The sequence below is a fragment of the Halichoeres trimaculatus genome, unplaced genomic scaffold (genome assembly GCF_033239565.1).
Source record: "Halichoeres trimaculatus isolate MK-OKI-2021-1 unplaced genomic scaffold, fHalTri1.1 fHalTri1_scaffold_12, whole genome shotgun sequence".
Lineage (NCBI taxonomy): Eukaryota > Metazoa > Chordata > Actinopteri > Labriformes > Labridae > Halichoeres > Halichoeres trimaculatus.
The window spans coordinates 29,258,098-29,271,707 of record NW_027437190.1 but is presented as its reverse complement, the minus strand read 5'-3'; the positions used below and the strand labels follow the sequence as shown (position 1 = coordinate 29,271,707).

Sequence of the window (13,610 nt, the reverse complement as noted above, 5' to 3'; positions counted from 1 at the left end):
AGAAATGACCGAAGGGACTCGAAAAAGGAGTCACAGTGACAGGTGGTGCTTCAGATCTACAGGGAACAAAACCAATCATGAAACAAGGACCAAAACCTTTACATCTTCACCACAAAGACGTGTTAACTTCAGGACAGACCTTAATAAATCAGAGGAACAGTAGATGCCGACACATTTCAACTTTAGGGAGAAACATCAAAGAGAGGTTTTTATCAAGATGACTTCTTGACTGCTGCTCGATTCCTTGAAGATGCCATGAAGAGAATCTGTTTTAATTGGACTGCCTCGCCACCTTGTGGCCCGGAGTCTCAACACACTGTTGTAAATTACTTTTAGCAAGGTGTGTGTTTGTTTTGGAATTAAACAAAGATCGGAAAACAAAATTACTTTCTTCAAGACAGCTTTGTACAGGATACAATGCGCTGAGGTAAGGGACTTATCAGTAACGTTACATAGCACAACAGTTTGCAGCACTACATCAGGCAAACGTTGTAGCAGTTGGCTAAATGTTAGCCCGCTGCTCCGATGTATCTGTGGGCTAACGTGACAACAAGTAAACACTGTCAGTTGATACGGCTAGTTAGCCTTAAGCTCAGGCTGTATCAATCTCCCCTTTATCTTTCTTCTGCTCTTTGGTCCTTTTTCTGTCTGACATATGGCTCCAGTGTCCACCATCACTACAAAATTAGTCATAGGAATAGTTTCAGCTGAGAAAAACACAGATCTCTGTGTTTTATCTCTTCTCGCTACCAAACTTCGTCAGCTGGCGTGGTGTGCTGTAAACCACTCCAGTCTGGTGGACCTGAACTGGAAGCTAAGAAGTAGCAATTTAAAACAACCTGTAACCAGCTATATTGTCGCTGATAATCTCATTTCAAGGTGTGGACTCTAATCAGTATATTTTATTATGAGGAGGCCATTATTCATCCATCCATCCATTTCATTTTACAGCATATTCCATTGGATGAGAGACAGGGCAAAAATAGCAATGCCAGAGAGCGGCAACCCCCTGCTGTGGGAAAACACTAATAGCCCAATCCAAAAACAGACAAAACAAACAAACAAAAGGCCTGAAATACTTAATTTGGCTGATCTGTAGAAAATTAGACTACCTCTGTGCACATATTGCTGATTTTCCTAGATTAATCTGCTGCCACCGGTAATGTTGTCTTCTATTGTATTCAGTCGCCTCAGGGGTCTAGTGGCAACAAAAAATGTGGGAAGCAGATCAAACACTTTGTTTGCATGGTTTTATATGGAATTCAACTCATATTTGGGTTTATATTTAAACAATCATTTATGAAAAATCCCAATTCTTTCAGGAAGGCATTTTGCAACACCTCTATCAGTGTTTAACCACCCCCCATGGGGTCCTGAGCCCTACTTTGGGACCCATTGAGGTAGGGTAAACCCTTGACACATTCACAGTGAGCAAATAACAAACAAGCAACTTTTTAGTCCAGTGGTTTTTAAAGTGGGGGCCGCCAGGAGACAAGGGGGGCCTCAGAAAATTGGAGGGAAAGGAAACAATAGAATTTAATTATTTTTTAATGTATTCTTACATTCACATTCAAAACATTTTAGTGCCTTGTCCACACGTTTCAGACTGTACCTAACTGCACCTCGTGTGACAGCTGTAACTTTGGCATGATGATGTCATGATCCGTGTTGACCTGGCGGTTAGCGCCCATTATTAACTCACTGACTGCCAATGACGTCTGTAGACGCCAATTCCATTGCAACCATTAAGTAAATTATGTTTTTCAGCGGGGGAGGAAAGGGTCTGGGCAGAGCTTGTCAATCAAAATCATGCTCGTAAACTACTGTGGTTGAGAAACGGATGAGAGATCAGCATGGATATGAGGAGAAGATGTGAGATGACAGAGACATAGAGAGACGCTGCAAGTCAGAAAAGTTCAGGCAGCTCACGCTCCAACTGAGGATGTGTGGCGATGGTTCAGAGAGATAGAGTGGTGTGATCGTGACAAAAGATGATGGAGATCATGGAGAGGATCAAAGGATGGAGCGCTCAAGATGAACGTGATCAAAAAAAGCATGTTTTGCCCTTTTTTTGGATCAAAAACAGAAAGAGAGACATAAAAGCAGAGAGTCCACTCTTCTTAGGTAGTTTTGGCGTTGACATAGTTATAGAAAACAATATTATTTGGGTGTTGAAAGATGGTTCAAGATGCTTTGGGAACGGCTGGCAACCAATGAGTTAAGCTATCTAAAAACTAAACTGAACTTTGAGGCTCTTCCTCTGTCTAGAAAGGAGTAATCCACCTTGTCATACATACATACATTTCTTTACATATTCTGAAGCATTGTCTGTTGGTTCCCAAAGGGGGTCCCCGGCCAGAAGCAAATGCTGTCTGGGGGCCTTGGCATAGTAAAGTTTGGGAACCCCTGTATTAGACCATGGGAGAAAGCCGGAGTACCCACAGAAAACCATGCAAACTGTGCATTTGGGGATTTGAATCAGGAACTTTCTTCTGTGACACTGCACCACGCAGCCCATATATAAAAAAGAGAATCCAGACAAGGATTTGCTGACGTCAGTGATTCCCTTTTTTGACCAATCAGGAGCAAGTCTGACCTGACTGGTCCCCCCATCTATGTTTTAGCTTCAGGATGCTAACGTTAGCTGTGGTTAGCCTGTTGTTTTAGCTTGTAATGTTACAGTAAACGAGCTTGGCTGTTTTCAAAACATTGTGCACTCAGAGCTCATGTCGCCGCTCTCAGTGACGCTGAAGAGAGGGACAGTATCAGCGGTGGCTCATTTACATATGAAGGCCACGCCCACTAAATCAGAGCGTTCTGAACAGAGGGGCTATGAGAGCCTAAAAAAAATGCTGCTGTGCTTGATTTATTAGCTTTTTGGACCACAACATGTTACTACCATTTCATGAAGACATCAATGATCCATAGTAAACTGTAGAAAAGGAGCAGAATATGAGACCTTTAAACAGTATGTTCCCTCTCAAATAGTTGTAAGAAAATCTGCTCTTAAAATGAAGAATCTGAAACTGTTCCTCTGATATCATGAAGATGTTATCAAGGTGTTGATCATGAGAAGTTTATTCTTCAGAGATGACTTCAAAAGGAATTGTCTCACAAAGAAGTACCTCACTGATTTTCAGCTACAAACCAACAAATTAACTCAATTTCCTTCCCTTTGTTGTTTTATTTTGAAATTGAAGCAATTACAGGGTTTTCACAACCCTTTTCTGTGTCTGATCATTTTTAACATGAGGCCCCAGTGCTTTGATAAGGACAGGAATCTTTCCTCTGCAGACACCGGCCGTGAGGCGATGGCTACAGGATTTCAAAATAACTAGAAGGAAAAAGTCGATACTCGTCTTGATGGTTTTGCTTGCTGCTGGTGGTCACACAGAGGAATCAGTATTAAAGTTTCATGAGCAGGTGGAAAGTCACAGTAGGATTAAGATTAAAAGTGTCTCATTATGTGACTCAGATTGAAGGAGTGATGTCTGTGATGAAGTGTTTTGGGAACAGCAGATTAATCGAGCGAGGGATACGTTTTCATCCTGTTTTTTTATTAAGACCAATACTCATGCATGTTAAGTAGAGATGATTTGGCCTCTCCGGGCTCAGTTAATTGTGTCATGTTGCTTTGAAAACTTGCTTATCAAATCACTGATTGCCAGACCTCCTTTATAGCTGACAAATGTGGATAATTAGCAATCAAGCTAATAGAAACCATCATGGTGGCGGTGTTTGTCATTGCAAGTGAAAGAGTCAAAGTCATTTCCCACTAAGGGGTTATTTTATGTCCCCTCTGAGTCTGTGTGTGTGTGTGTGTGTGTTTAAGAGAGAGATAGTTCTGGCAACAACTAAAACTTTTATGTGTTTACGGATAAACTATAAGAGCAGTGTTCTACACCCTGAGAACTCTTTTCTGTTGCAGAGCGATGAAACAGAACATCCTGGCGAACAGCCTGATACTGGACACCTGCCATAAAACCTGCCCTGAGGAAAATCCACCTCCAGACTTTGAACAACATGTTTGAAGGGTTACAACAGTCAGAGAACTTACAAAAGGACATCAACATGGACACCGAGGCATAGCTGGGGTTGTGTACAGGCAAAGTTAGACTGAAAGAAGTTTTCAGCACCATGGAGAGCGCCAACAGACTGAGGGCAGGTGAAAAGAAACCAAACAGTCTGAGCAGAGACAGTCCTCTCTGACAGCACTCAGAGTATCAGTCGTTTTCATTCCTCAGCCTGGAGGCAGAGAGAAACGGAGGCTGTGATGAGACGTGTTACTGTTGTTCTTCGTTCCGAACCAAAGCGGACAACACCGCTCTGATGTGTTTGATGGATGTTTTTCCAAATTCCTTCCCACAATCAAATCAGAGTCGGCAAACAAAACAAATCATGGGATCAAATGTCTCAACTGCAGAAAAACAAACACAATCTTGTTGAAGGTGGGCGAGTTGCTGAACACCTAACAGTTATCCAGGTATCCAGTTATTTTCTGGATATTTAAGCAAGAAATCAAATCTGTTTTCCTTGATGTACATCTGTATGACCCTGGATTTTAACCATGTACTGGATCTTCTGAGTCCAAGTATTGATGGAATGAAACTTCAGTGCTTTCACTTACATAGCTACAATCTGACTATTAAATATAAAAATATGGTTCTAAAACAGGATGTGTTTCTTCCACATAGTTTAGAGTTTCTGCACCATGTGTTTGCGTATTGACACAAGTGTATCCAAATAAAGTACAGTCTACACACTGGGGGACTTAAATATAGCTAGGGTATGTATATTGTAGCACAGTTTTGGCTAATAGCAGCACTTTGCTGCAGCCACACTGCTTTCATGCACTGTGTATGATGCCCACAAGATCACTAAAGGCACCACCTAAGGAGGATGTAACATCAAGTAAGTTTTAGTAAAACAGTTTGGAATATTTCCAAATTTCTCAAACTTAAATGCCCTTGAAAAGTCTCTAGAAATTTTCAGGATTTTTTTTTACCCCCTTGCAATCCTGGTCTACATTCTGGACATTGAGGTCATGTGATCACAGACTGACATCTTAGTTTTCTGTTAAATTATTGCCATATATGTCTTTTTGTCCCTTATCTTGTCTCTTATCTTCTGTCTTTTTTATTTCTATCTTTCCTTGGATTTGATGTCTTGTTGACTTTTTTATTTTATTTTCTTTATTTCTTTTTCACTATTTTATCATCACTTTTATTATTATTTTTATCATTATTCTATTGACACTCTTAACATTGTCTTTTCATACTGGCTGTCCTGTTCTCTGCTCCCAACCCCTTTTTATTCTCTTTTCTTTTTCTTTTTCTTGTTTATTGATGTTTTCAGTGTCTTGGTCCTGATGCTCTCATTTCATTAAATGGCTCTTTTATTTCCTGTGTTTATATGGGTCAAGGCTTTTTTTTTTTTGCCTGTTTGAAGCTTGTGTTTGTTTTTATGTCCTGGCTGTCAAAGCACTTTGAAAACTGCTGTTTTTAAAAAGTGCTATACAAATAAAATTATTATTATTATTATTATTATTGTTATTGTTATTGTTATTGTTATTGTTGTTGTTGTTATTATTATTATTATTATAAGATGGCTCCTAAAATACTAAAAATAGCATGTATACCCATCACTGTATGGCAAGTATATAAAATATATAGAAAGAAAAATAAAAACATGAAAAAAAAATGTGCCAGCAGTTTCTGTTTTTTTTTTTTTATTATTATTTTTTTTTTTGTTGTTGTTGTTTTTTGCTACATGGCTTTTGGGGACTCCCAGACTTGCCTGATTCTTGACTTTTAAAACCCTATCTGTCCATTCACCTCATTTGTAACATGAGGACTACTTGTATTATGCTTCTGGCCTTCCTTATTTTAAAATGAAAATACATTGAGGTTGTTGTGTTCTTAGATAATTTTCTTCAGAAAGTCTATCATGACAGAAATAATGTTTTGGAGACTTTTTATTTGACAAGTAATTTTAGCTTTAAAATTCAAGTTTGATCACCAGTCAGTAGGGGGAGCTCTCAAGCATTTGGCTTCACAGCTGGTGAACACTTATGTTGCCCATTTTAATATACAGTCCATGAAGTCACCAGTTTCTGGGTTTCTAATCCCACACAGCTTCTCGATTACGTCAAATTTAAAGCCTTTTGACTTTTCCACTCAGAATTGGGCTCAAAAGGATCATTTTTAACTTTAGCATTTTAATCCTGATAACTGCAGAAAAATATGAAAACTTTACATTTAATATAAAATATGCCCAATAATTTATCCAGAAAGAAGAAAATAGGATATTTTGATTATTTGTGTTTGATTGAAAAAGTTTTGGAGTTTTTTTCACAAAGATCTTAGGAATTATAATTTAATCCATTCATCACCAGCAAAATATGAATCAATAACAACACAAACAACAAAAGGCATCAAAATAAAAGCATGTCGGATAGGTCACATCCAATCCCCTGTTAAATGGCACTCAGGTTGAAAATGTCAAACAACTTCTGACAAAACCTTCATTACCCCAAATCCAAACAGACTCTGCTGAGGTCGATAACAATAACCTCCCTCTGAGAGGGTGAGCAGATGCATGATGGGAGTCCACTTTGGTTAAACATCTCATTTTCATTGCTCATTAGTGTTACACCATGTTCTTTTGTCCTTGTTACAGGAGATACTTGATTATTCAAACTTATCGACCTGCAGAGACAAAAGGTAATGGAGGCAAATGGACTGAAACCTCTTCTTGTCGTTTATTCAATGCCGTCACTCCACACCACCACCTCTCCTGTACTCCAACCTGCTGAGGATTCTGCCTCAGATTTTTCCAGAGTGGACTGAAAAAGAAAAATGGCGGTGATAAAAAGACATCCTGGACGGGGACCTCTCCTCTGCAGCCTGATAAGAGCTGCAGCAGACTGTGGGTCAGCTGCTCACACAGTTATCAGTGAACTGGACATTAATCTTCATTGGATCATGTGATTCTCTCTATGAATCACATTTACCTTGTAGTACACAGCACACCCCTGACCCTTTTAATAATTTATAAACCCATCCTTTCCTCAATGATAACGACTCCTGGGAGGTGTAACAGAGCAGGAGAGAATTTACTGGTGCTGAATTAAAGCAGAAGGAAGAAAGGTGGAAATTTAACTCTGCAGTTTCATCATGGGACCTTTCCTGTCTTTGTCAGCAGGGACTGAATCAAAATACTTTGGAGTACTTATCTAAAAACTTGAAAACTAATTAAATAACAGTTAATCAGCTGCACAGATAGCAGTTAGGGAACACACTGTTAAATATTTTCAATTCATTTCTCACCATATTACATAACATTTCTCAAAACCAACAATGAATTGTGTTCCTTAATGTGGTTTTTAATACCAAGGACTTAACTCTTTACCTTTGTTTTTATTAAAAAATCAATCAAAAATCAGTTTTATGTGTTTGAAATCTCCTACATTTACCTTTTAACTCTCACTAGTCATGGTATAAATTATTGGTTAACTACTGTTATGTTGTACAGAGGCTTTAGTCCTTGTTGCTGCAGTTCAAGTTCAGACCACACATTTTGGGGTCCCTCTTGAGCTGACCTTCCAATAAAATCCAAAAACATCCAAAAAGGGTAGAAAGAGAAAAAAATCAAACTGAATATTTGATCGACTTTTTTTTTTTTTTTTTTTTCCAAAATTGAGTAGTCATTTAGTGAAGTGTTATATCCAAAATGTGTTTTTATAGGAAGTACTTATTTGACTTTAGAATTTTTAAGACATCTTCAGTTTAGGCTTGGTTTATTTGTAGATATTTTTAGACACACATGCTTACATTGTCAAATGATTTCATTGCAAGTGGACCTTTTGGAAAAAAAAATGTTTGAATCTGTTAAAACTGGGTATAATGTTAGTTTAATCAGAGATACAGCACCTGTAATATTTTGTTTATATTAGGAATAGACTGTCTTTTATCTACTACTAATATATAAACTGGTTCACCAAGGCACATTTAAGTGTATAAAAAAATTGTATAGCAATGCCATTTTGACCCTGCTGCACATTGCAGTTCTGCTGCTGCTACTTCTTTTTCCTGCAGTGATATATAAAAAACGTCAAGGCTGTAACACTTTACTTTAGAGGTCCTCAAATTTCATCACTTAGGTAATAATTAGACAAAGTTTTTTTTTCTTATTTATTTAGAATTAGCACATAACTTCTTTAAAATAATGTCCAAATTTATTGTTGCAAGTCACAATTAGTACGTCACTTTTTTTCAGTTTCTTTGAAATGTACTCCAAATTGAAGATAAGAAAGTGACGATTAGCAAATATGTCATTTAAAATTAAATCACGACTCACCACAAAATGTTTTTCGAAGCATCCCAACGTTTCTGCTATTTCCAGAGAAGCAGGTGATAAATAGCTGCTTAGTTCTTGAAAACAGAAGTTAGGTTCGTTGTTTCCTCTGATAATTACCTTTGAAATGTTAAGTGAATAAATAATAATAATAATAATAATAATAATAATAATAATAATAATAATAATAATAATAATAATAATAATAATAATAATAGTTTGTTTAAGTGCATAATTGAGATCACATGTAAAATGATAAACCTTGATTATTAGGCCTATAATGTTTAACATGATACAAATGAAGGCTTCAGATGTGATGTTCACCCAGAGTGGGGTTGTAAATTACCTGATTGTGATAAACACTGTGAGTACAAGCACACTGCATAACAGAATCTGGACAGAAGTAATGTGCTAATTTTCACCAAATTCTCATGAAGGCAATTTCAATGAAATATGAAAAAAACTTTCTCTAATTATAACCTAAGTGTGATAAAATTTGCAGACCTCTGAAGTTAAGTGTTACCAACAATGCATTTGACAAGTCAGTAGAATACATCGTTTGTGTCAAACCGAACAAAAAAAAATCCCTAGGTTAAAGTACGGTGTCAAATTTTCAGCAAAAATGTGCAAAAGACTAAAAAAACTATTTGCACATGTATGGATACACAAACTAATATATACTGAAGAATATCAGTTTCCATTTCTATCTCGTCTGTTAAATAAATGCCGTCGAATAAGACACTGTGGACCTTCAAGAACTGCTTTGAAAAAGGTATTTCAAATGTGATCAAGTGCTTCAAAGTATTGAAATTCTGTAATTAAATATAATTGTTATCTGACAGCCTTACTTTAAAGATACCTGTAACTTGGCTTTCTCTTGTTAACAGGACATTTCTATATTTGAAGGATTAATTCTTTGTAAAAGGCCAAACTTGTTCCACAGATGTGTAAAATTTGCATTGTAACCAGTCTAACTTGACATTTGGCTTTCTTAAATGTCATCTCTGTTCAAACTGGATCGTTTCCAGTCACTGATGAAACGTCAAAAGACTCTGCCACTGGACAAAAGCGTTTTACTTTTCTATCTTCTGTCGCTGAGTGAATCTGTCAGTGCCAGAGCTGAACCTTCTCACAGACATTAAAGCGAACTTGACGGCGTGTTTTGAATCCGCCTCATGCCATGTGGTCTTCAGAGCTCACCGCAAACATCTCGTCGCTCATCTGCCTCATGATTAAATTGCCTTAAAGTATCAATCCCATTTAATTACTGTCATTATCATCAATGAGAAATTACCAGCGCCCAAAACTGCAGGGTTAATTAGCCTTTCAGGGACAGCGAGATTATTTATTTATCTGTGGTCGTCTGTGAAGGGAAGATAGGAGCTGGGTGTTAACTTCACGTGGAGTGTGCTCTGCTTACTTAAACGGCTACATGTCTGTGTCTCTGACTCCCTTTCTGTTTCTCTCGTGCGTCTGCTCAAACCTCCTGACTTCTCTTTTGTTTTTTAATCCCGCTTTGTTTCCAATGTCACACATAAATCTGCATTTTTTCATTCAATCATGCTCTGGAAAGTTTACTACTGATGTCCCTCCAAACAAACAAACAAACAAAATCAAATCAAGGCTCTTTCCATTCTCCAGCAGATGCTCACAGATCCGTGTTTCCCTGAAGAGTACGGAAAGATTTTTCAATCCTCGTTTGAAGAATGAATGTAACCCTTTTCTGTGTTCATCAAGCAACGTGCCAGAACAAAAAGGGGCTCTTCAACAAATGATTTCACACATCAAAAGACAACTGAAGCTCCCCCGCTCCTCTTTTCTTCGAAGTGCGGGTTGAGATTTCACTGATTAGCTTCTTCATTTCAGATAAAGCTGTCCAAATCAGGAAAATCAGCTGTAGTAGAGGTCTCTTTGAAACCAAAATGTCCCTTCTCTTGGATCTTGATGGCACATGATTGAAGAGCACTTCTCAAAGCCAGTGGTTTCGTTCTGAGAGGTGAGCAATTTTCATTTCAACACAACACTTCTGCAGCTGATTTTACGGTTAAAAGCACCTTCAAATCAGAGAGGCAGGAAACAACCACTATAGGAGTAGTGGAAATGTAAACAAGCACTTAAGAGAGGCGGGAAGTACGAAGAAAACACACTTACTTCTTGGGTGGCACCTGTCCCACGTTGACTCTGACACAGATAACTTTACGAGTCTGCATCCCCATGGAGCAGGGACCCTGGCGGCTGCGAACAACCGTCGAGACGTTGAGGGAGGAGGCAGAGGGGTCGTCGGTGCAGGGCCCCCAAGGCCCCGTCTGCCAGTGATAAACCGTGCAAGCGTGTTCGTTACAGTTCCGTACCTCCTGGAGGACGCTGCTGTTGGGGCACAGAGCGCCACCTGAGAATACCGAACAGAGAGATAGTGAGAATCTGAGAGAGACGGGTGAAAACACACAACGGCTTCCTGATATGGATGTAATTTCAGAAGGTAATGATGCACCAGTTGTAATTTTTCAGGCTCCCATCATTGAAATAATGTTGATGTGGATTGTGTTTGAGGGGAAAGGAAAAGGAAATGAGTCAGTAAAGAGGGAACATCTATGGGCTTCTATTTGAGACATGCCTTTATTTCAAACCACGCCCTGCAAATCGAAGGGACTGCCTTTAATTAGGAGCTAAACTCCACCACCTTGTGGCCTGGAGTGTTTGCACACCGTTATAAATTACTTTTAGTGAGGCTTGTGTTTGTTTTGGAATTAAATAGAGGTAAGATTGAAACAAAATTTCTTTAAGACCACTTTTTACTGGATACAACGTGCAGAGGTACAGTATTTATCAGTATATAGCGTTTGAAATGTGTCAACAAGCGAATGTTGAAGCAGCCGGCTATATGTTAGCCCGGTGCTCCGACGTATCTGTAGGCTAACGTGAAGTAAACACTGTCAGTTTGTAAGTAGTTTAGTAGCTGTTTATATTTAGTGCAGTTAGCAGCCCAGTGCTCTAAGACATGTCTGTGATGTGTAACGTTAGTGAATCCTGATTAGCTATGTCCTGTCAGTCATCTACCAATCAGAGCTAACGTAACCTCACTCGTCATTTATTGACAGACTCTCATTTGAACAGACCACTGCAGAATAACTGCTGACTGTGGGTTGGTATGAACATTAGCACGAACAGTTTAGCCTCTGTGTTATAGAGTGATACAGCCTGAGCTAAAGGCTAATTAGCGCTTCGCACTCCCTCGCCACCTTGTGGCCCGATGTCTCTGCGCACTGTCGTTAATTACTTTTCGTGAGGTGTGTGTTTGTTTTGGATTTAAATAGAGATCAGATCGAAACAGATTTGCTTTCTTTAAGACATTTTTTTACTCGACACAACGCACCCAGGTAAGGTATTTATCATTACAGTTACGTAGCACTACAGTTTGAAACACTACATCAAGCAGACATTATAGTAGCTCGCTACACGTATGGCTATTGGCAGCCTGGCTAATTAGCCTTTAGTTCGGGCTGTTTTACTCTCCTGTTTATCTTTCTTCTGCTTTTCTGTCCTTTTTCTGTCTGACAGTTTGGCTCCAGTGTCCACCATCACTACAAAATTAATCACAGAAATTTTCAGCAGAGAAAAACACAGATTTGTGTGTTTTATCTCTTCTCACTACTGAACTTCATCAGCCAGCATGTTTGTTGTCATAGAGACTTTGACATGCCGCTGATCAATCCGTACCTGGACGACCCAAACTGGAAGCTAAGAAGTAGCAATTTAAAATAACCTGTAACCAACAATAATGGCGCTGATAATCTTATTTTAAAGTGTGGATGACTATCAAGCTTTTCACAATCACTTTCAAACACCTCACAGCCCCTTTAAAATTAAAAAGATATAAAAACATAAATTCTTGCACTTCCTCACTAGCTCTTTAATAGATACAAACAATGCCACAGTAAAAGTACAACTAAGAACATATTAATTTGATATTTTCTCTGACTACCTTCCCCCTCCCTTTGTTTTCCTTTTCTTTTTTATTTTGTGTTGTTTTTACACATTTCAGTGATTTCTACACCATTTACAGATTCCATTATTCTTAGGAAATACCTTTTTCAGCTATTTGAAGCCTGTTTTGTTTATCATTTGTGTGATTACTCTCCTGAAAGCAAAGTGGCGCTTTGTTTTTGGTAGTTTTAGTTTGCCTGTTTTGATCTATTCTGTTCCTTCTCAACTTGTGAGTCGCACTCTGAGCTTTCCCTCCTGTTTAGAAGGTGCAGTACAAATAAAAATCTTTTTACTGTATTTGTTTTTGCAGCTTCTATATTCTCCTCTCATGCTCATATTTTGGTGTCCTGGCTCATATATATGCTGGAGAGAGGACCTGTTGACTGCAGCAGTGAGTGGCAGGTCAGACTCTCAGAGCCCTGTTCTGGTTTGTACAACCTCTGTTTATTGTTTTCTCTTTCCCAGAATAACCCTTGTGCTTGTGCCTTCCCCTCTCTCTCTCATTTCTCTTGCGAGGCAGCTCGCAGTCAGTCAGTCAGTCAGTTGTTGGGTCGATGGACTGAGAAAGCCCTCACCGGTTTAGAGTAACTGCCGACACTTAGGGGCTTTCAGAAGAGATGGAGAGGCGTTGCGGGACAGCGAGTCCTCCACACCTGTATTTCTCTGCTGGGGTTGACAGAGATCCAGCTCCATAATGAGCGACCGTGTTTACACTGTAGGGCCAGAATCACAGACTGCCAGCTCAGACAAATCTCAACCTAATGGTTACTGAGAATGACTTCCTCTCTGCTGACGGTGCCGTGCCAGCACAGCTGACTAACAACAGGCCCATGCTGGTCTCAATACTCGCATGACACAGTGCCTCAAATGAGCTGCTGCTGAACAATGACCCAGAAACGCAGTACGGTGGAATATGGGGACAATGTAAATCAGCTTTCAGGAAACACACGCCACATGATGAGGGAACAAGCAAAGGCAGCTGTGAGTCATTTAGATGTGTTTGCAGGATTATTCACAAAGAGCTGGAGCAAGAAACCTGATCCTAAACCAGAACTGGCATCTAAATTCATCTTGCCCTGAATATAATACTAAGTGTTACAGAGTGTGATGTACTGATCAAATATCAACAACAAGCTAAAAATAATAATAATAATAATAATACTTGCAAGGAGTGAAATGTTAACTTTGTGGTTGTTTTCCAAACTGCCTACTATGACTGTTCTGTTGGGTCTGTTTTGTAGTACACTACTCTGGCTTTCTTTAGCTACAGG

The 13,610-nt window shown here is 38.9% G+C and overlaps 1 protein-coding gene across 1 annotated transcript in view; it reads right to left on the bottom strand.

Moving 5' to 3' along the window:
• The window catches only part of thsd7ab (thrombospondin, type I, domain containing 7Ab), a 271,299-nt gene that overhangs the window by 112,154 nt on the left and 145,535 nt on the right, over positions 1 to 13,610 (bottom strand). The window contains exon 9 of the mRNA XM_074683386.1: positions 10,507 to 10,744. Within this exon, the coding sequence (XP_074539487.1) occupies positions 10,507 to 10,744 (238 nt within the window). The remainder of the gene's footprint in view (positions 1 to 10,506; positions 10,745 to 13,610) is intronic.